General features: G+C 38.6%; 1 protein-coding gene across 4 annotated transcripts in view; it reads left to right on the plus strand.

Moving 5' to 3' along the window:
- LOC118735290 (breast cancer anti-estrogen resistance protein 3 homolog) overlaps positions 1-20,580 on the plus strand; it is a 264,639-nt gene that overhangs the window by 187,109 nt on the left and 56,950 nt on the right. For 3 of the 4 annotated variants that reach the window (XM_036464952.1, XM_036464954.1, XM_036464955.1), the window contains 5 exons: positions 3,835-3,937; positions 7,452-8,557; positions 11,288-11,725; positions 11,785-12,197; positions 12,257-12,403. In XM_036464952.1, the coding sequence (XP_036320845.1) occupies positions 3,835-3,937; positions 7,452-8,557; positions 11,288-11,725; positions 11,785-12,197; positions 12,257-12,398 (2,202 nt within the window). In that variant the 3' untranslated portion in view covers positions 12,399-12,403. Of the gene's footprint in view, positions 1-3,834; positions 3,938-7,451; positions 8,558-11,287; positions 11,726-11,784; positions 12,198-12,256; positions 12,698-20,580 lie in introns of those variants that run through there. The other variant, XM_036464953.1, reaches the window with a different exon arrangement.

A 20,580-nucleotide genomic window follows, 5' to 3' on the forward strand; every position in this document is an offset into this window, starting at 1 on the left:
CCCATACTCATGGAGAAAAATTAGAGTTATTGGACAAGGTGGTGTGGCAACTCCCATGCAAATTGATTTTTCTATGCTGCATATCTCTGGAGGGGTTTATTTCAGAGGAGTGGAACTTGGCACCGAGATGTGTATACAAAATTAATTCCATACTCATGGAGAAAAATTTGCGTTATTCGAAAAAAGGGCATGGTACCCTCCGTACAAATTTACTATTTTATACTGCATATCTCTAGAGGTGTTCATGGTAGAGTACTGGGACTTGTACTGGGGTATATAAAATCAATTCCAAACTCATGGAAAAAATTAGGGCTTTAAGAAAAAGGGGCGTGGCACTTGCTGTACAAATTGACTGTTTCTTGCTACATATCCCTGGAAGTGTTTGCGGAAGAATACTGGAACTTGGTATGGAGTTGTGTATACAAAATATATCAATTGCTCACGGAAAAAATGTGAGTTATTAAAAAAGGCGGCATGTCGCCTCCCATACATACTAAAACTTTCTTAATACATATCTCTAGAAGTATTTAAAATTTGTTATGGAGATTTATTTTATAAGTGCCGTACTGACAGAAAAAATTTCATTTAATGGAAAAGGGAGAGACGGCTTTGGCCTTATAACCTAAAGCTCTCATGATGCATACATACCTCTTGAGGCATTTAGCTACAGTAATGAGAAGTGTTATTTTGTCAAGGCCAGGTTACTAAATTTGAGTTGGAAATATTAGAACCCGCCGTGGCACCTCCAGGAAGGTTACACGTTCATGCGTCGTATCCCTAGAACCATTTTAAGGTGGGGTGAAACCCGCGGGTATAAGCTAGTGTAAAAATACATCTGAAAGGAGCTGTATTGTTTAAATTTTTTATATTAATATTCTGGAGTTTTCTAGAAAATAATTTTTTATGTTAAGGGAACAGGCCTTGACTTTTCAACCACACAGTTACTGTGCCAGCGTTCCAAGCCGCCATTTGGCCAAACAAGTTTTCAAAGTAAATCAAAGCAAATTGAAGTAAGCAAGGCGCGCAAAGCAAGCCTACATTGGGCCAGTGCCTTAATGCTGAATGGGGAAATTTATATAATAAAACAAGTAAGAGCAGCGCTGTCTTCGGCTATGCCGAAGGCTTCATACCTTTCATGAACATCTGAAAACTTCTTTAACAGATTACTACATTTGAAAAAATTTATATGTATATTCACAGCACACATAGATAGAGGAATTACATATATAAAAAATCTTATCTAAACAATCAGAGATATGGAAGATATACCTTATATAGCACCAGTCAAAGTGATTTTCGCCGCTATGTGATTGGTATGTAAACCGGTAACACAATTTAATTGGTTTGGCTTCCTACATAAAGGAGATATATAGCAAAAACTGGTATAGGAACAATCAATGGTATACGAGATAAGGCTTATACAGCATAGATTTTGAGCTTACAAAATTTATCGGTTTTAGCTGTCCAAATAAATTAGTTTTACATTAAAACCCCGTATCTGAACAATCAGTTATATGGAGGCAATATATAAGTTATAGCAACCCGATCTTCGCCATTTTCTCTGAAAGTATTCTTTTGATAATGATAACGAAAAATCTTATATCTGAACAATCAGTAGTACGGGAGCTATAGGTTATAGTGACCTCTAAGTTTCACTCTAAGTTCTCTGTTGATAATGGGTGGAAGTATTGCAAAATTTCATGTTCTTAGCTGCATAAATGGAGAAGTTATAACGAAAAATCTCATACCTGAACAACCAGTTGTATGGGAGCTATATGTTATAGTGGTCCGATTCTTCCGGTTCCGACAAATGATTAATACATTATATAAATACACCCACCTACCAAATTTCATCGGGATATCTCGAAAACTGAGAGACTAAATTGCATACAAACAGACGGACAGACAGACAGACGGACAGACGGACATGACTAAATCGACTCAGCTCGACGTTCTGATCATTTAAGTATACATTTTAATGGGTCTATCTCTTCTTATTCTGGTACTTACAAACATCGGACCAAAGTTATAATACCATTTCATGCTCATGAAAGGTATAAAAATTAAGTATATGTAAGTATACATATGTCCATATTGAGAAATTTTATACAAAAATGAAGATATGTACCTATAGTAAAGCATTGCTCTTAAAAACACAGAAAAAAAGTTCCAAGAGTCGTCTTGTACGCTGGGTTTCCAGTTCCAGTGAAAAAAAAAACATAACCCTCGCTAGATTCACGCACTCAATGCGGCACGCGATATTGGCAAAAGATGATGACGAAGTCCTTCAGAAGGATTTGGTTTGCTGTTCCGGATTCGGTTAAAACCAGCTTACAGCGCCAATCAAGAAGACGACTCAGTAAAGTACTTGTATGCCTGTATGCACGCAAAACCAAATCATTAAAAAATATCCTTTATTTTAACCGTTGTTATAATGGACACAGAAAAGGTTCTGGCTGAATTTCCTAATTTCTACTACAGATCCTTTCTCGGTGACAGGTAATAAGACCAACGGAGATAAGGTCAATTGACTTTATTTCCCAGCCTAGTGGAGCTTCGCGGCGGCCTGTGTCCGCGCGCCACACCACGTCACGCTACGCCGCGACTTAAAAAGCGCAAACAGTCAACGACGTAGCGTACACGTAGGTTGACCCAGACACGATCTATCTTATGGGATTCGCGTGTTAACGACAGTGATGACAGGTAATAAGTCCCAGATGGTTTCTAAAATCACAAATTAGTTTTTGTGCAAATTGCAGATAGATGGTGTTAATGAATTTAACCCCTCGATTTTTCACATTTTTATATTGGTGAGTTATTGGAAGATTTCTGCTGTGTTTTGGCATCAACTTGTCTGCAGTAAAAAATCATATAATTTATGTTTCAAAAGAGTGTAAAACCAATCAATTAACTTACATGATCTCGGTTCCGATATTAAATATTCAATAATTGTTTATACCCGCATTTTGGCACATTGGCTTGAATGTGCCATCTAATAAATAGTGTCGTCGTTCTCCTTAGCTGCTTTTAAATGTTGTCATCACATATTGCTGGCGGAGACATGAATACAGTGTAAGAAAATTCCTTTTCTATAATTGTTTCCTTATAGAAAGGTTGGTTTCTTTTACACCTTAGACATTCCGAATTCGTTCAAAATATGCTAATTTAAAACACAGAATTATTTTAGTGTTCCTCCGTGGTTTTTGGACATGGACTGTTTCTTCAATTTAATAGTGTTCGCTTTATTGTTATGGAAACGAAGCATGTTTTGCAAGTTCTGGATCATTTCTACACTCTTTCTTAAAATATTTCTCGTATTCCAGCTGCGTTTTGCGTTTGGTTTTTCGCATCGTGTTTTTACTATATTCGTAATTTTATTTTTTTAATAAAATCAATTGGTGGTAGTTCATGATTGTGTGTGGATTAATAGCACACTGAGGATTTGGCAGTAACCTTTTTACATATATTAAAAAACAACACTTCTGGGGCAATGTTTATTGTAAGAACAACATTTTTTCTATGAATCGACATACTTTAAGCATTGTTGACGCTATTTCCATTTGAATGAGGAAATAGCGTCAATGACTTTATTTCCAATAATAATTCCACCCTGGTGCGAAATAAAGTCAATTGGCATTATCACCTTCCGTTGATCTCGTTACCTGTCACCCCTTAGACGTTAGGCTATATAGGTCCTCCCCACGCAGTTCTAGATATTTGTATATACTTACATATAGTATATGTGAAAATATTAGGTATTCTTTGCTATCCGTAAAGACGCCTGCTTACCTATCCTGTTGAGATTTATAACAGTGATTCTGCACCTTTTTTCAGATTCTGATACAACCCGATACTGTGTATGAACGCGTGCAGTACCAATTTGAGGAAGACGCCTTTGATGCGGTACCTGATCTTATCACCTTCTATGTAGGCTCAGGTACAACATAATATAATCCACTTTCTTCTTTTGCTACCTACAGTGGAGGTAAAAAATGGATGAGTGGTGTTTTGTTTTTAATATTGAGGCATTTCATGTCACCGCAGCCACCTCTGTGCGCGACCTCTAAGGATTTGGATGAAAGTTGAAGAGATTGAAGGTCTAGGTGACATGAATATACGTGTGGCATATTTTGCCGATATGACGTAGGGTTTCCTATTTATACGGGACTAAATTTTAAGAAAACGTCATACATACCTTTCTTTAAAGTGATGTATCTTGGAAACCTTTTATCGCAACTTAATGAACAAAAAATGTATTTCTTCCGTCTTATTATGGACATTAATTGTACATTTTTTACATTAATGTGCTACGTATGAAAAACGAAAATAAATTAAGGAAACATTTTTCTTTTTGATTTTTTTTTGATTATAGCATTAAAACATTGTCTTTAATGTCAACTTCAAGTACCCGAATGGGCGTAATGGGCTACTTATGCATATGGATCGTCTAACGCTCGAGAAATATGATAAAAAGGCATTAAAATTTTATGAAATTGTATATTTTTGAAAGAGGAAAGGTGTGTTAAAAGCAAAAACAATATGAATAAAGGCCTGAAATCATGAAAATACCTTCAAGGAAATGGCAGAATTAAACTTTGTTGCAAGTTCACATGGGAAATCTGCTTACGATGTGATTGGAGGAAAGTTTAAGAGACTAGCAGCTAGAGCAAGTATTCAACTCCTGATGTTACAACAAATTCGTACACCCGAAGACCTCTACGAATGGGATGCCTGTAAAAAATAACTGCACCTAACTTTTCAGCGGACTTTATTTCGACTATGACTACGTGCCAATTACTTTAATCCTATTTTAAGTTAGTTTAAAAGGTTAAATAACATCAAGTTAGGGAACTTCATATCCTTATTTAACGAATCTTCAAATCAATAAATATTTTTTTCTTTTTAGTTCTTCTTTTAATAAAAGCGTGTGGTTGGTTTTTTTTAACTATAATTTTATTACTCATTAGGTTTATTTTTTTACACGCCTTTCCTTTCCTTGTTTTAATAAAATGACTAACCTTGAAGCTATCATTGGAGGTCTAATATTGTTTTGCAAGGAAACCGAAAAAAAATAAATCTAATGCGTAATAAAATTATAGTAAAAAAAAAACACAACAACACGCTTTTATTACAAGAAGAACTAAAAAGAAAAAATTATTTATTGATTTGAAGATTCGTTAAATAAGGATATGAAGTTTCCTAACTTGATGTTATTTTACCTTTTAAACTAGCTTAAAATAGGATTAAAGTAATTGGCACGTAGTCATAGTCGAAATAAAATCCACTGAAAAGTTAGCTGCAGTTATTTTTTACATACATCCCATTGGTAGAGGGCTTCGGGTGTAAGAATTTGTTGTAACATCAGGAGTTGAATACTTGCTCTAGCTGCTAGTCTCTTAAAATTTCCTCCAATCACATCGTAAGCAGATTTCCCATGCGAACTTGCAACAAAGTTCAATTCTGCCATTTCCTTGAAGGGATTTTCATGATTTCAGACCTTTAGTAAAGTTAGTACGATTTATTCATATTGTTTTTGTTTTTTACACACCTTTCCTCTTTCAAAAAATATACAATTTCATAAAATTTCAATGTCTATTTATCATATTGCTCAAGCGTTAGACGATCTAGAGTCCAAATGCATAAGTAGCCCATTATGCCCATTTGGGTACTTAAAGTTGACATTATAGACAATGGTTTTGTGTAAAAAGAAACATTTTTAAAAATGCTATAATAAAAAAAAATATCAAAAAGAAAAATGTATACTTAATTTTTTTTTGTGTTTTTTATACATTGCACATTAATGTAATAAAAGCACAATTAAAGCCCATAACAAGACGGAAGAAATACACTTTTTTTCATTAAGTTGCGTTAAAATGTTTCCAAGATACAGCACTTTAGAGAAAGGTATGTATGACGTTTTCTTAAAATTTAAATCCCGTGTAAATAGCAACCCTACGTCATATCGGCAAAATATGCCGCACGTATATTCATGTCACCTAGACCTTCAATCTCTTCAACTTTCATCCAAATCCTTAGAGGTCGCGCACAGAGGTGGCCGCGGTGTTATGAAATGCCTCTATTTACAATGGTTTTAAAGCTAAAATTTGTTTGATATTTTTTTATAAAGATATGGTTCATGCTTTATCAAAAACTATATAAATCATACTTTCAAATTATGTGCAGAACTTGGAAAAATTCTACAAATTTTCATCTAAATTTCGAGTTTTTTAACCAGAATTGAGTAGTCCACTTGCAAACAGCGTTATGTGATTTTATAATAGTAAGCCATAAATTAAAAAAAGTCTACAACAACAAGTAAAATCCAAATTGTATATTTTTTTATTATCTGAAAATTTGGATAAATAAGAGCCTAATAACATTAAAAAACGAAATGCAGTGTGGTAGTTTCTGCAAATTATATATATAAAAAAATAATATAGCGAGTTTTGAAACAGTAACTTTTACATAGCTAGCTTTTTTTAGCTTTACGCGTTCTCTGTTCCATGAAGATTGGTCTGCTTCTTTTTTGCGACGTCTTCCACTAGGCACCGAAACTACAACGTTTTCTTGCAGTTTTCTAAGTTCATAAGAAGACGGGGACTTTTGAACTTGTATAAATACGTACAATAAATATTATAGCGACTTTTGAAAGTGTATATATAAATACATTGAGTATTATAGCGACACTTGCTAGAGTAGCTAAGATTTGATGCTATTTTTTCAGAATATATAAGGATTTTGCACTGTATTGTTAGTGGATATGAAACTACTTTAAATACTGGTAGGTTAACCACCAAAAACTAAAAATCGAAAAAATCTTACATAGAGCACTTTGCAAGTGGACTACTTAATTGTTAGAAATTTTTTGGGTATGCAGTTAACAAGTTTATAAAATTCTAGTAAAATAAGTGCAAGTTTTGAGCTTTTAAAAAATCGCATTGATTTTTAATAATTTTTTTGTTGACGGCGTTTTGCACTTTTTTCCATATAAACATGAGTTTCTCATGCGCAAGACGGTTTGCGAAAAAAAAAATAATAAACGCCAGTTTTACTAAATTTCGCTATTTATATGAAAAACAAAACCGCAAAAGCCGTCAGCAAAAAAAAAAATTATGAAAAATCAATGCGATTTTAAAGCTGCTTAAAATTCACACTCGTTTTACTAGAATTTTATAAGCTTGTTAACTGCATACTCAAACAATTTCTAAAAATTCTGGTTACATAGCTCGAAATTTGGATACAAATTTTTGGAATTTTTCTAAGTTCTGTATAAAGTTTGGAAGTGTGGTTTATATAGTTTTTGTTAAAGCATGAACCATATTTTTATAAAAAAATATCAATAAATTTTAGCTTGAAAAATATTGTAAATATTTAAAATTAAACACCATGCATTAATTTTTGATCGCCACTGTACTTTCAAAACTCCAATAAATACATATCTTTGTTTGCAGGCAAACCTATTTCGGTAGCTTCGGGAGCGCGAATTCAGTACCCATGCAATCGTACATATCCACTATCATTCTATGGCCATAAGATTGTTGGCAATCACTTGCACACTCAAATGCTGGCCGGTATACGTGTTGCTAGTCCACTCAATTCTCCAATAAGCCATAGTGGGAATTTTCGATTTGGCTCAGGAATAATAACACAATATACCCAACAACAGCCAGTGCACAGCCCGATGTCGTCGCCGCCGCGCATCAAACGCGACTTACCTCCACGCTTGCCATCAAAGAAACAGCGCTCGCAGTCGTTAACCCCAGCACACGCCGTGCTCACTGGCACTTTGCTTCAATCGCACAATAGTGAGTCGTGCTCTAGCGCCGATGGTGTGATACAAGCCAAGCAAGCACCAGCCGGAGAAAGCAACAATACGAATGGACATCGTGATCTTGGGCGCAGATTCAGCGATTTTGAGAAAGAGATACGGTCCCACGAAATGTCGCTGGGAGGTGCTGAAAACCTGCAATTGCACAGTCCCTTGGAACATTTGGCTCAGGCTGGTAAATTGCATGGTAATGGGTTTCAAACAATCGCGCGTTGTTCAGCTGTCACCGAAGCATTGGATCACTTCAAGTTTACCACGCATTCGTTGCCACGGCCTAATACGAATAATTTTCGTGGCAGTACCGCCATGCGCATCTCTAGTTTAGCGCGCGATTTCGGCTCAGACGCAGCAGCTTTGGGCACCAGTTTGGAGGGGAAGCAAATACCAGAGTTGCCAGAGAGACCACCGAGTCCGCCGCCGAAGCCCGTGCGCACAAATAGTCAAACGCGTAAAGAGAAGGAGCAGTCAGCTGCACATCGTGGAGGCATAGTTGCAGTTGGTTACCATGCCAGCGGTTCTGATTCGGGCAATGGCTCCGGTGACTCCGCGCAGAGCTCAATACCTGGAGATTTGAATAATGAATTTACTCAGCACCGCGGAGTGATAATCAAAAATCCACGCTTCCTAACCAATTCGGCATCATCGGCTACTTTGAAGAGTCTGACGGAGTTTGATGCGATTGCTGCAGAAGAACAGCTTTTCACACTGGACATACTCGAATTTAAACCGGTGGGTGAAAACAAATTTGACCCATACCGATCTGCATATCGCCATCAAGGCAAAAGCCCCTTTAAACCGATTTAAATTTACATGTGAAATGACTCTATAGGCGAAAAATTCTCGTATTTTTAAGATTTGGCATTGAACTTTGATAAGGAACAAAACAAGGTTATCAACTTGTGATGTCTTCATGCAAGCCCTTTTTGGATTCTTGTTGTTGAATATGTATGCAGAATACTATTCCTCTTAGGGCAAACCGAACGATGAGTCTCTATTTAATAAACTATTTATTGCCCATAGTTATTTATACACCATAAGCCATACTAGTAGAAAACAGCCAATAGATAATGGTTTTAACTAAGAAAAGCCGAGTAAGTTCAAGTCTTATTTTCACTCGTTCTCTAGGGAAAAAGCATTTCTGACTGCCCAGCTGAATATTTAGCTCTTTTCCGCTCTAAAATAAAAAAGTTGAGGATGTTCTACTACCAAAATCTTTTGAATCAAAATGTCATCCTCTATCTGATGGCACAATGTCTGCCAAGCATTTTTTTGATACTAATGTACAAACATATGTATGTGAAAGTAGCTCATATACATAAATATCGTCACCTGAAATATAAAAAGACGTAACTAATAAAAAATTCAAAATGCACTTTTTGATTGATATGTCCATCATATTTCATCGAATTATAACTCGCACATCATTTTATGAAAAACAAAAATTATTCACGACTTTTCACATTTCAGTTACGATGTTGTTAGTCTTTGGCACTTCAGGTGACGATATGTACGTTAGGGCGAGTCGAAAATCTAATTTTTCTCAAATCCCTTGGAAATAGTGAAAATATATTGTATCATGAAGTCAACAACAAGCCTGCAAAATATTAGTCTTTTACTTTAATTGTGAGAGATCGCGCATCGACCACCAAGTGACCCACAGCACATTAGTCGAATAAGACAATTCTTGTTAAAAATTCTGGGTTCAGCTAAAAGGTTTGGTGAATATTACTAGATAACGAAACTGCTAACACAAAAGATAAAGTGAAATATCATTTCTCGAAGCCCTTTAGCTTATCGTTGATCTCAAAGTTTTCTGTTTTCAATAACATTTTAATTGTTCTCTTGATAATTGCATTGGCCTATAGTCAAAAGATGAAAAGAACAGCATTAATATTGCTGGCATGCATTTAGGTCGCTGGTTCCAAATATTCTAATCTTTTTTTAATATGAGCTATATATGCGAATTTTTGCAAAATTCAGGAACAATTTCGGTAGCTCTAATAGAAAAGCCATTATTTTCCATCATCGTGGAACAATTTTGTTTATCCAAATGAGTATGGAAACACTGAACAGGCACAACTTCTAATTAGTTTACTTATGTTTATGCATACAATATAAAAATTGAAAATATAGGAAAATGGCAAAAAAATTTGTTCAACATTTTTTTATTTTAAAATAATTTGTTAATAATCTGAACGATTTTCATCATATTATTATAATAAATCAGTAACAGCAAGTCTCGCCTTCAATTTTGTAATTATTACGTACCGTTCGAGTAAAATTTATCAAAGTTATATCGAAAAACTTAAGTTTTTTTTTTAACTTCTCTTCAATTGTATAAATAACCTTTAAATGAAAGAACCGGATTACAGAAAAGTGTGCCAGAGAGTGACTTTTCGTTCAAGCTAAATGCAAAGCTATATCGTCCAATTGGAGAGTCCTCAAAAGGATTTCCCAGGATATGTTAAAGACTTTTTCACATAATGGAATTAACTAAAATATTTAAGTATATCTAAACACTTATTGCACGTCCCCTACTTTGTGACCAATGAAACCATGGACCTAAAATGGCCGTTTCTCACCCTATATGTATTATGTTAATGTATGTATGTAAATGCTTATTTGCTTGAAACTACTATTAACTTACCAAACGATTCTTATTCTTTGACAATACATGTTTGACTTTATTCACCACGATCTTGAAAACTGACCAAATCGGCGTGACCAAGTCCATAGTCATTTTGATATTATATAAACATCCGAAAACATTAAAACGTTTGAAATAAATCTCGTTTTACTTTTTTGTATTTTTCACTTGGTTGCTGAAGTAATGAAGATTGAAAATTCATAAGGGAAAATTATAGTTTTTATAAGTTTTATCTTAATATCTTAAAAACGTGTAGACTTATTGAAAAATGATAAATGAACGTGAGGTACTAAATTTAAAAGCTCTTAATTTGATATATCGTCCTGTTTATAACAATTAACGCATGCCGTAGATATTCCAATCCAAAGTTTCATTTTCAAAATTCATACACTTTGATTCAATTGCGCGGGCTAAAGATAAGTTTTAAATTAGCCTTTCTTGGCCAATAACAATTGGCTTAGACCTAAGACATCATAATATTACTATTACAATACGGCCAAATTATTTATTATTTATTTTCCCCCACACAAAATCGGCCCAGCCTAATGTACGTATATTGATCTCTATTTCCGATCTGTTTTGTTGGTTATTTTCAACTTTACAACTGTTTATATATGTAATTTTTGTATGACATGTCAGAACTGGCGACATGGTTGTTTGCTATTTTGTGTCCGTTTATGAAAATACATGTCCTCCGCTTTCGTGCGACGTGGTAGCACAGGAAGTATTAGGTGTCCTACAAAAACGTCCAACATGGCACTAAATGTGAGTAAGTTGTAAACTGACTTCTTTGCCGTTTTTTTTTTGTTAAGGTTTCAAAGTTTGACTTCGAGAACTACATCACACTGCTGTTGCCGTCGGTGGATAACAAGCCCTTGGATGGTGATGCGCTCACCACCTTCAAGATGATGCTACTTGAGTCAGGACCAAAAGTAATTGCAGAGCATATCACACGTATCGACATCGGTCTGCTAATTGAGGAACTGCCAGAGGACGAAGATCGCAATGTCTTGGATTGTTGCGGCTTAGAAATGATCGCACTGCCATTTGGTAAAGTCTTCCGCGCTGATTTGATCGAGCGCACACAGTGCATGAAACTTATGGTCGCAGTAACAATACTCACTTGCCAAACGGACTTGGATCGCGCCGAGTTGCTCAGCAAATGGATACAAATAGCGGTGGAAACCAAAACGGCATTGGGAAATCTTTTTGGCTTCTGTGCCATTATGCTGGGGCTATGTATGCCACAGGTGTTAATTATAGCTTATTTACATCATACATAAGCTCTACTACATAAACACTTTTTCAGATTCAAAAACTGGAACAAGCTTGGCACATACTTCGTCAAAAGTACACAGATAGCGCCTTTACCTTTGAAGCATCACTGCGTCCTACACTAATCAGCATGAATGAGTGTTCGAATCCCCAAGCGCCAAATACAACAGTGCCACATGTTTTGCTGTACGCTTTGCTAAAGGATCGGCCGATCATCGATATCATTGGAATGAACAATACGAACTCTGAGAAGCGCTGTTCCCTTTACAGCACTTGCATTACGGCATGGGAAGCCAAAGCCGACGATTTCGGCATGACTATTAATTTTCTGCATCTAGATTCGGCGCGTCATTTCCTCAACAATCTAACGCTGTATAGGAAAAATGCTAAGATTCTGCTAGAAGAGTCCAGTCCACGGCTGGATGAGTTACTCAGTGATGCTTTCAGGTGAGTGAACCATGAATGTACATGCGTCAGGTGGGCATTATGTTTTAGCTTTTTTCCAGAACCGAGTTCCATGTGAAATTTTTGTGGGGAAGTAAAGGCGCTACCGCTTCGCCAGAAGATCGTCATTCCAAATTAGAGAAAGTGCTGGCACTTATGGCTGACAAATTTTGCAGCGCAGATTGCAATACAGCTGCTGCATAAAAAGGGTTCGATATTTTGTACATATAAAAGCAACTACGTTTATACTTTCATAATGAATAGAATGGATATTCTCTTACATACATATATATATGCATGTCCATAGGTGTGGATGCATAAATTTACAGTGATTAGACTCAGTATTTTATAAGCGATCCTTCTTTCGCTAGTTGCGATAAGAAAATAGGTTTGTTTCACTCCCTGTTTTTTTATAAACTGGTGGAATGGAATTGGAGGCAAGTGTTAGTAAAGCTAAAAGTATCGCGTTCAGAATAAAGCTTAGTATCCAGCTCTTAAGAAAACGGTCAAGAAAAAATTTGCCATTATTTCGGGCGTTTGTCCAAGGAATTTTCAGATCAGATATTTCATAGTATGTTGCCTCAAGAAATAGTGGAACGGACATATATTCACATAAGAAAATTTCTTAGTCATTTCTTGTGCGTCATTTTATATGGAGTTTTTGCTTTTCTTGAGAGCTAGATAATAAGTTTTAATGTGAATAAAACAAAGACAATTCTTTACATAATGTATTTGCTATCTTTTCTGATAGTCAGGCAGCTACTAAAGCACTTGAAAGTGACAAATGCATATCAAGTATAGTCATGGAGTGTAGACATACCCTAAATGAGCTGGCAAAGGGCTCGTCACGCATCAAGGCGAATTCATGTAAGGTGGTGTTGCTAGAACAGCTGCTTTAATTCGCCTCGATACACAAATATCAAAATTTCTTCTGAGATAGTGCAAAAATTAGAGTGTTAGAATTTTCTATCCTTCTTCCTCCTTGAGCGGAAAAACACCGAAATTTGACATTTGTGCACCGAAGCAAAAACAAAATACATATAATATTTTATATGAATTCACCTTATCACGCATATACATAGTATGGACGTCATGTCGAAAGATACATATATTAAGTAACTACATGATAGATGAAGAAGTAAGATGACTGAAATCCTTTTCTAAGGAAATTTCTATAATTTTTAGACCCACAAACCACTTCGAAAATTTTTAATAAGTAACTTAAGGAATAAAGCACTACTATAAATATACAGATTAAAAAGATTACTTTAAATACATATGCACGTATTAAGATACACACAAATTTAAGGAAGTAGGTACTTGTCGACCAGCGAGTGCACAGGGAACTTAAAAATTTGTGGGCTTAAGTAAACCTACCAATGATGCTACAAAGGTATCTTACTAAACACGTTATATATACATATATACATACATACATATGTATATTTGATATTTAATACTTCTATACCTATATATGTACATATACATGAGTATATACATATAAACAAATTTAAAAAATATTATAACTTACAAATTGGACAATATTTTAATCAAACGCATTTAATTTATAGCATTTTATATCGCAAATACAAAATATAGTACTAATTAAGTAAAATAGCAAAAGTCAAAAATAAATACGCATAAGTATTTCAATTTTGTTTGGATATAAAATTCTATTTCAAAATTCGTAAGTATACCTACTTTCTCTTAATTTTGTACTACCGAATTTATGTAGGCCAATCTCAGCCCGAAACCAAGACTAGGCCGAACCAAATATTTTTAATGGATAACAAAAATGTAAACAAGTCCTTTGTAACAGTGTGAACGCGGCCTTGTGAAAATTGGTAGCACAGAAGAGACTTGGGATGTATCAATATGTATGTAGAAAACCAATAATATGCTCAAAAAATAAAAATTAGTAAATAAATTTTTTTACTAAAATTGCAATTATCTTCGAAAGTATTAGTCCTACTTAATTTGGTATATGTACCTTTTTTGTAGAGAATCGAAGTAAGCTAAGAAAAATATTTTTAGCACTTGAATCTTTATGGACTTGGGCGAGTCTAAGATATTGACCAAAAATTTTCATCTTTCACACAGATTCAGGGTATTCACAGTTCGTTCCAAATAGTGTCTCAAAATGTAGAGGTCTACATTTTAAGACGTTTTCTAACCGTAAAATCTGTGGTGTTGTTGTTTCCCATACAAAATTGGAAAACGACGCCATCTACATTTTGTCACACTCAAAGGTATGTTTTTTACGCGTCTACATTTTGCAACCTCGCAGCAGGGTTGCATTATGGCAATGCCAATCACATTTTTTTATTTATTGGGCACGTTTTCTGTATTTGCGTTTAATTTGAGTGCAATTTCTGATAAAAAGAAACAAATCAAGGAAAAGAAATAACAAATTTTCGGAATTGGTAATTAAGTTGAATAATTACAATTTTTCAGAACCAAAATCGAAAGGCAACATATAAAAAATGCACGCAAAGAAGAAATGTCTGACAACACCTGTGAAGTTTTTAGACGATTTTGCGACGACTGCGATAAAGGGGTGCTCACAGTTTGATGCTAGGTTAGGTTAGGTTGATGTGGCAGTCTGTTCAAATTACCAACTCACTTAGACCTTTTGAAGGTCCATTGTGGTACCACTGCAGAATACGGGAACCTCTGTACCTAATTTTCACAGAACCATTTCGAAGCTCTTATAAAGCGCAGGATTGGCTTTATTCCTACGCATGATGATTCCGTAAAAGAGCTAAAAAGGGCCTACCTAAAAAGCCTGCTCTCCTCCTGGCCAGAGCTGAGCAGCTACAGAAGAAGTGCTTTATGGTTTCTTCCTCTTCCTCATCCCTGCAACTTCTACAATATTCGTGGGAGAATATTTCCTAGTCTCGAAGAGTGCCTGCCAAATAGCTAATGACAGGTAACACAAGCCATGACCCTTACAATATCCTCTCTTGAGAGGCTGAGCAACTCTTTCCCCTTTTTCTTATCTATTTGTGGCCAAAGTAGCCTAGTTGTTCTACAAGTGCCCTCCTCTAGCCATGACCTGTTTGCCTCTTGGATCATGCTATTTCGAAGCTCTAATTTGCAGGTTGCCATGGGTATCCCAATTGTGCCTCTGTTTTCACATAGCGGGAGATTAGTACCTATTCTGGCTAGCTCATCGGCCCTGCAATTTCCTTCAATACCTCTATGTCCCGGAACCCAAATGAGGCTGACCTTGAACACGGCGCTGATATCGTTTAGAGCTGCGAGACATCCCTGCGCAACCTTCGATCTCAGCATTACCATGTTCATTGATTTAATGGCCGCCTGGCTGTCCGAGAAAATATTAATCGTAGTCCTCGTTACGACATGCGTACTAAGGTACACAGCCACCTCCTTTATAGCTAAAACCTCTGCCTGATGAACATTGCAGTGGTCCGGAATTCAGACGGATAATTCTAGTCCTAGTTCCTTGCAGAAAACTCAGTAGCCAACGCTATTGTCTACCTTGGATCCATCCATATAAAAATTCAGTTCCCACCTTCTCCATGGTCTTGGTGTTTGCCATTCTCTTCTTGACGGGATGCTCGTCTTGAAGAGCCTATCGAAGGTTGGTTTAGGGGCGGAGTAGTCCACTTCTTGTTTGTGACTACCCAGAGTGTGAAGTATAGAGGCGTGACCGAACCGCCGATCCTTCAATAGCACAATGCTTTTTAGTCTGAGCGCTGAATCGGCGGCCGCGTATTTACCCACCAGGTTTGTTGCAGGCAGTTTGGTTACCACCTCTAACGCTTTGTTTGGAGTGGTCCTTAAGGCACCTGAAATGCGTAGGACCTTACTCAATAGTTTTAGGTAACTTGGCTTTTGAGTTGCTGGCCACCATATGAGTATTCCATATAGTAATATTGGCCTGACCACCGAGGTGTAAAGCCCGTGAGTTCCCTGTCTAATATGAGTCCTAGATACTTAAAATTCTCCTTCAAAGATATCTCCACATCCATAAAGATTACCGGAGAGACTGTGGGAAGCCTATGTTTCATTGCTTCATTTTTTTCGGGGTTTATTCCGAGCCCCCTCCTCTCTGTCCAGTTTCTAAGCGTGGCCATGTTAGAGCGCAAAATCTCCATTAGGGTATTTGGGTATTTGCCTTTAATGGCAATTGCCAGGTCGTCAGCGTATGCAGTGACGTGGCAACCCCCCCTCCCGAATGCTTTCAGCAGAGAGTTTACTGCCAAATCCAGAGAAGATGGGAGAGAACCCCTCCCTGAGGAGTGCCTCTACAGACCTCTCTGCTTATTGTGGTGTTGCCAAGCTTAGCGGTTGTCTTCCTGCTGACAAGTATAGACTCAATCAGCGCTCTACGTTGTGGTCAACTCCAAGCTCTTCTAAGGCACCCGTTATGGCGCTTACTTTAATGTTGTTGAAGGCGGGCGCCTTCTATATCCACAAAGGCAACCAGAGTATACTCTTTATCTGATAAACTTTTTTCCAACCCGACGAGCGAGTGTTAGGCGGTTTCCGTAGATTTGCCTTTCGTATAGGCATGCTGCGCTAGGGAGAGCATACTAGTTGGTATCACACCCCGTACATAATCATCCACTATCCTCTCTAAAATTTTGAGCAAAAAAGACGTAAGACTGATGGGTCTGAAGTCCTTGGGGTTAATGTGAGAGGACCTACCTGCCTTGGGTATGAAGGAGACTTTTGTCTGTCTCCAGCCTAGCGGAATATAGCCCATGTTAAGACAGCTTCTTATATAGACGCAATGCCGGGTGTATGCGGTCAAGTCCCGGTGACTTGTAAGGACCAAAAGTCTTAATAGCCCATTCGATTTTCGCCTTAGTGATCAGTCGATTTCCTAGATCAGATAGCCCCCCGTCATTTGTGGGGTCGTTGAGTTCCATCGGATTGCTACTTGGGAAGTGTTTGTCCAGGAGGAGACCTTAAGATTCCTCGCTCGTCGTAGTCCATGAGATCCCTTGACCCTTGAGATAGCCAAGGTTGCATGGCGACTTTGCAAAAATTATTCTTAATCTGGCCGCTTCCGTGGTTTCCTAAATTCCCTTGCAATAACTCTGCCATGATTTACGTTTCGCATTTTTAACTGCTTTTTTGTATATTTTCAAATCAGCCTTATAGGCTTCCCAGTCCTCTGTTGCTCTCGTGGCTTTGGCCTTATTGAACATTGTCCTATTGGATTCACGTAACGAGGATAGTTGTTGGGGTGGTTTGTCCTTCCCCCTGTATCTAACAACCAGGCATCCGGCTGACAAAGAACTATTCATGGCTTTAGTGAGCTGATTAACCCACCCGCCCAATTCCGCCTGCGTGGCGGGGTCCCGGGAAGGTATCTTTCGCAATAAAGTCCTCAGTTTTTTGTTGTGAACCCCCAGTTGGTATTTCACACATTTCTGAACTCCCTAACTTGGGGGGTCTTGAAATCTACTTTGAATTGAATATAAAATGGTCACAGCAAGACTTTTCACTAAGTACTCCCATCTCTTGATTTTATGGACAAACGGTCCCAAGTCAGGGTTATATCCAAAACTTCCTCTCTACTCTTTGTTATAAAAGTCGGCTCTGAGCCTAAATTCAAAACACTAAGTTTATTTCCTATAATTAAGTCTAGTATCGACTCACCTTTAGCGTTCGTGTCCGTGCTCCCCCACATCGAATTGTGAGCATTAGCGTCGCAGGAGACAACCAGTTGTTTTTTCTTATAGGCTGCTTCCTTGACCAACTTCCGAACCACCTCTGGTGGTGCGTCCTTATCGTGGGCCATGTAGGCAGAGGCTACCCAGAAGCTGGTTTTATCCAGCTCTATGCTTGCCGCTACCAGATTGGCATCACTGAACTATGGAAGCAGGAAGATGTTTAAGTTGTTCCTTGCTAATATGCAAGCTCGAGTCTTACCTGCATTTTGTGCGGCAGTTATCTTAAAGCCCTTCACCCCAAGCCCGCAGATTTTGTAGCCGAGTATCTACGGCTCCTGGATGGGGCAACGTCAAGTCCACCGGCAGCCAGGCGGACCTCAAGATTCGCGGACGCGAGTTTAGAATGGTGGAGGTTGATCGGGATCAGCTTCATACGAATCCGTCCATTTTACCGCCACCATTGTGACATCTACGTCCACCTCCACGATCTCCTCACCCTCGGTTTCATCGGCGAGGAGATCCTTTTCATAAAACAGCGGCCCCAAACCGGTTAGCCTCTCCGAGTCGGATGAGCATTGGCTGCTGGGCAACTCTTCTTCACCACCGCTGCGCATGCCAGACTTGTCGATCTCCTCATTAAGGTCCAAGCCCGGCTCGTCGCTGCGGTAGATTCGAACGGTTGCGTCAACAAACCCGAATCTGACTATCCAATCCTTCTGCGCCAATGGGGCGAGCGATTCGGCGTTGAGGATCGGCAACACCTGCCTTCTATTCTCTATCGGCTCTTCGATCTTCTCCACCTTCCAATTGTGTGTTGGCAGGTCCTTATTGCAGGATCTAAAGATCCGCTCTGTTTTTTCAGGCTCGACCGGTTTAGCCGGAATCCAAACCCGAGCCCTAGGTCTGCTAGGAATCTCTTCCTTGCTGACTGCATCGATTTTGGCTCCCGGCCAAACCTCACCTACCTTGCTAACGGCCAACCTGTAGAGCTGGGCTGACTTATGGTCCTCGCAAGCGATGAGCTTTGCCCTACCTAGATACCAACCGGAATCATGGAAGAGAGGAGGAGGTCCAGGGTTTTCCTTTAAGACCTGGAGATAGATTTCAGAAATAGCCTCCTCCACCTGCCTCCATTTCTCTTTCGGGATATCCCCCTCCTCCACCCCTCTGCCAATGATGGCCAGTACCTCACCGCCTTCCTTAAAAACATTCCTGAAGAAGGGGTATTTATGGCCACCTGTTCTCTGTCTTTTGGCGACCCCCCCGCCTGTTCAGCAGATCGTTGTCTCTTTGGAGCAGTGCCTGCCGGTTTTCCCAAGCTGGCTACCACTCCCCTCGCCCAGTCCAACGACTTAAGTTGTTCCTCCGTAAGCTGTTCTGTCGGCAGGTCTCCTATTCTATTAACGACCCTAATGGCCGCCTTTTTCTCGTAGGAGGCCTGCTTCGAGGGGCGGACATGTTTAGCCGCCCCCCTCCCCCTGACCTGTGGTTGCAACCTTATTCGAGCTGCTGGGTATATCAGCAGCATCCTGCCGGTTTAACCTTGAAGCAGGTGCCGCACCCCGCCCTTGGGTTGAGGTGTGTATGTTTTGGGGTCTAAATTCCATAGGCGGAGCTGACGCCGCAGCTCCAGCCGAGAAACGGTTGGAGACCGGTTTTTCAAGACCTCCACTCCCTCCCTGCCTCCTACGTTACTCGTCCTAGGACCAGCCCTGCCGCTTAAGCCTCCTCTATCTCCTATTACTGGCGGTCTAATCAATGCCTTGGCCGAGGCAGTAGCATCAATCGGAGCAACCCCTGTCAGTTTTTTGGGAGGACCGTCCTCCATGGAAGTTTTTTTATCTTTTAAAATTAAACTCATATTTTGGTCCCACGAGTGTCGGACAATGGAGGTCCGTGTGTGCAGGTAAGGCTTGATAGAACCAGAGGTCGCCAGGTATCCGGAGCACTCCGTTCGAGACTGGGCTAGTTTATAATCTGGGTCCCAGCCAGGCTGAACATCAGCACGGGTCGTCTAACAAATTGTTCCAACCCACAGTTTTTTCAAGAGGTTCGCTCCTCCGTTACCTCCATACGCCTCGATCAAAACCCATTTCCGTATAACTAAGCATAATTATAATGCTCCACCCATTAGGGCTATTTTCCGTGTGCACAATAAAAACAACACTGCGCCTGTCAAAGTGAAATTAGGCTCAGCAAACGATCGCTCTTTGCTTTTCGCTGCTGTTTCGCGTCGCTGCAAATCAAAGAGAAGGCCCCTTTCTCTTCGCGATATTGGGCATAGTGCATATGTGAAAATATACCTGCATGAATGTCTTACCAAGCATAATCGCGAAGTCATGAAGTTTGGCATTGAGCTTAAAAAGCAAAAGCGGCTATCATCTGTTTTCTCTATTCGTGGCCACGTATATTTCGAGGTAGAGCGCAGAGCAATACAGTGAGAGTCTCCAGCATCGAGAATTTAAGTTCAATTGCAGCAAACAACAAATGAAATTTTTGAACTACATACATACATATGTTTTTACACATATTGGCACTATCAAATTATTGTTACTTTCTGTACCTATAATCTATTCTCTCCACCCTATTTCTCTTAAAACATGTGACATTATAATGCTACTTATTTACTAGCGTTACAAACTTATATGCCGAATGCTCTTAAGGTGCGATGTTAACTGCTACACACATGCATCTTGCTAAGCACTGCTGTTCCATAGGTGATACGTTTAATATGATTA

The sequence above is a fragment of the Rhagoletis pomonella genome, unplaced genomic scaffold (assembly GCF_013731165.1).
Source record: "Rhagoletis pomonella isolate Grant_MI unplaced genomic scaffold, Rhpom_1.0 Rhpom_scaffold_00003, whole genome shotgun sequence".
NCBI lineage: Eukaryota > Metazoa > Arthropoda > Insecta > Diptera > Tephritidae > Rhagoletis > Rhagoletis pomonella.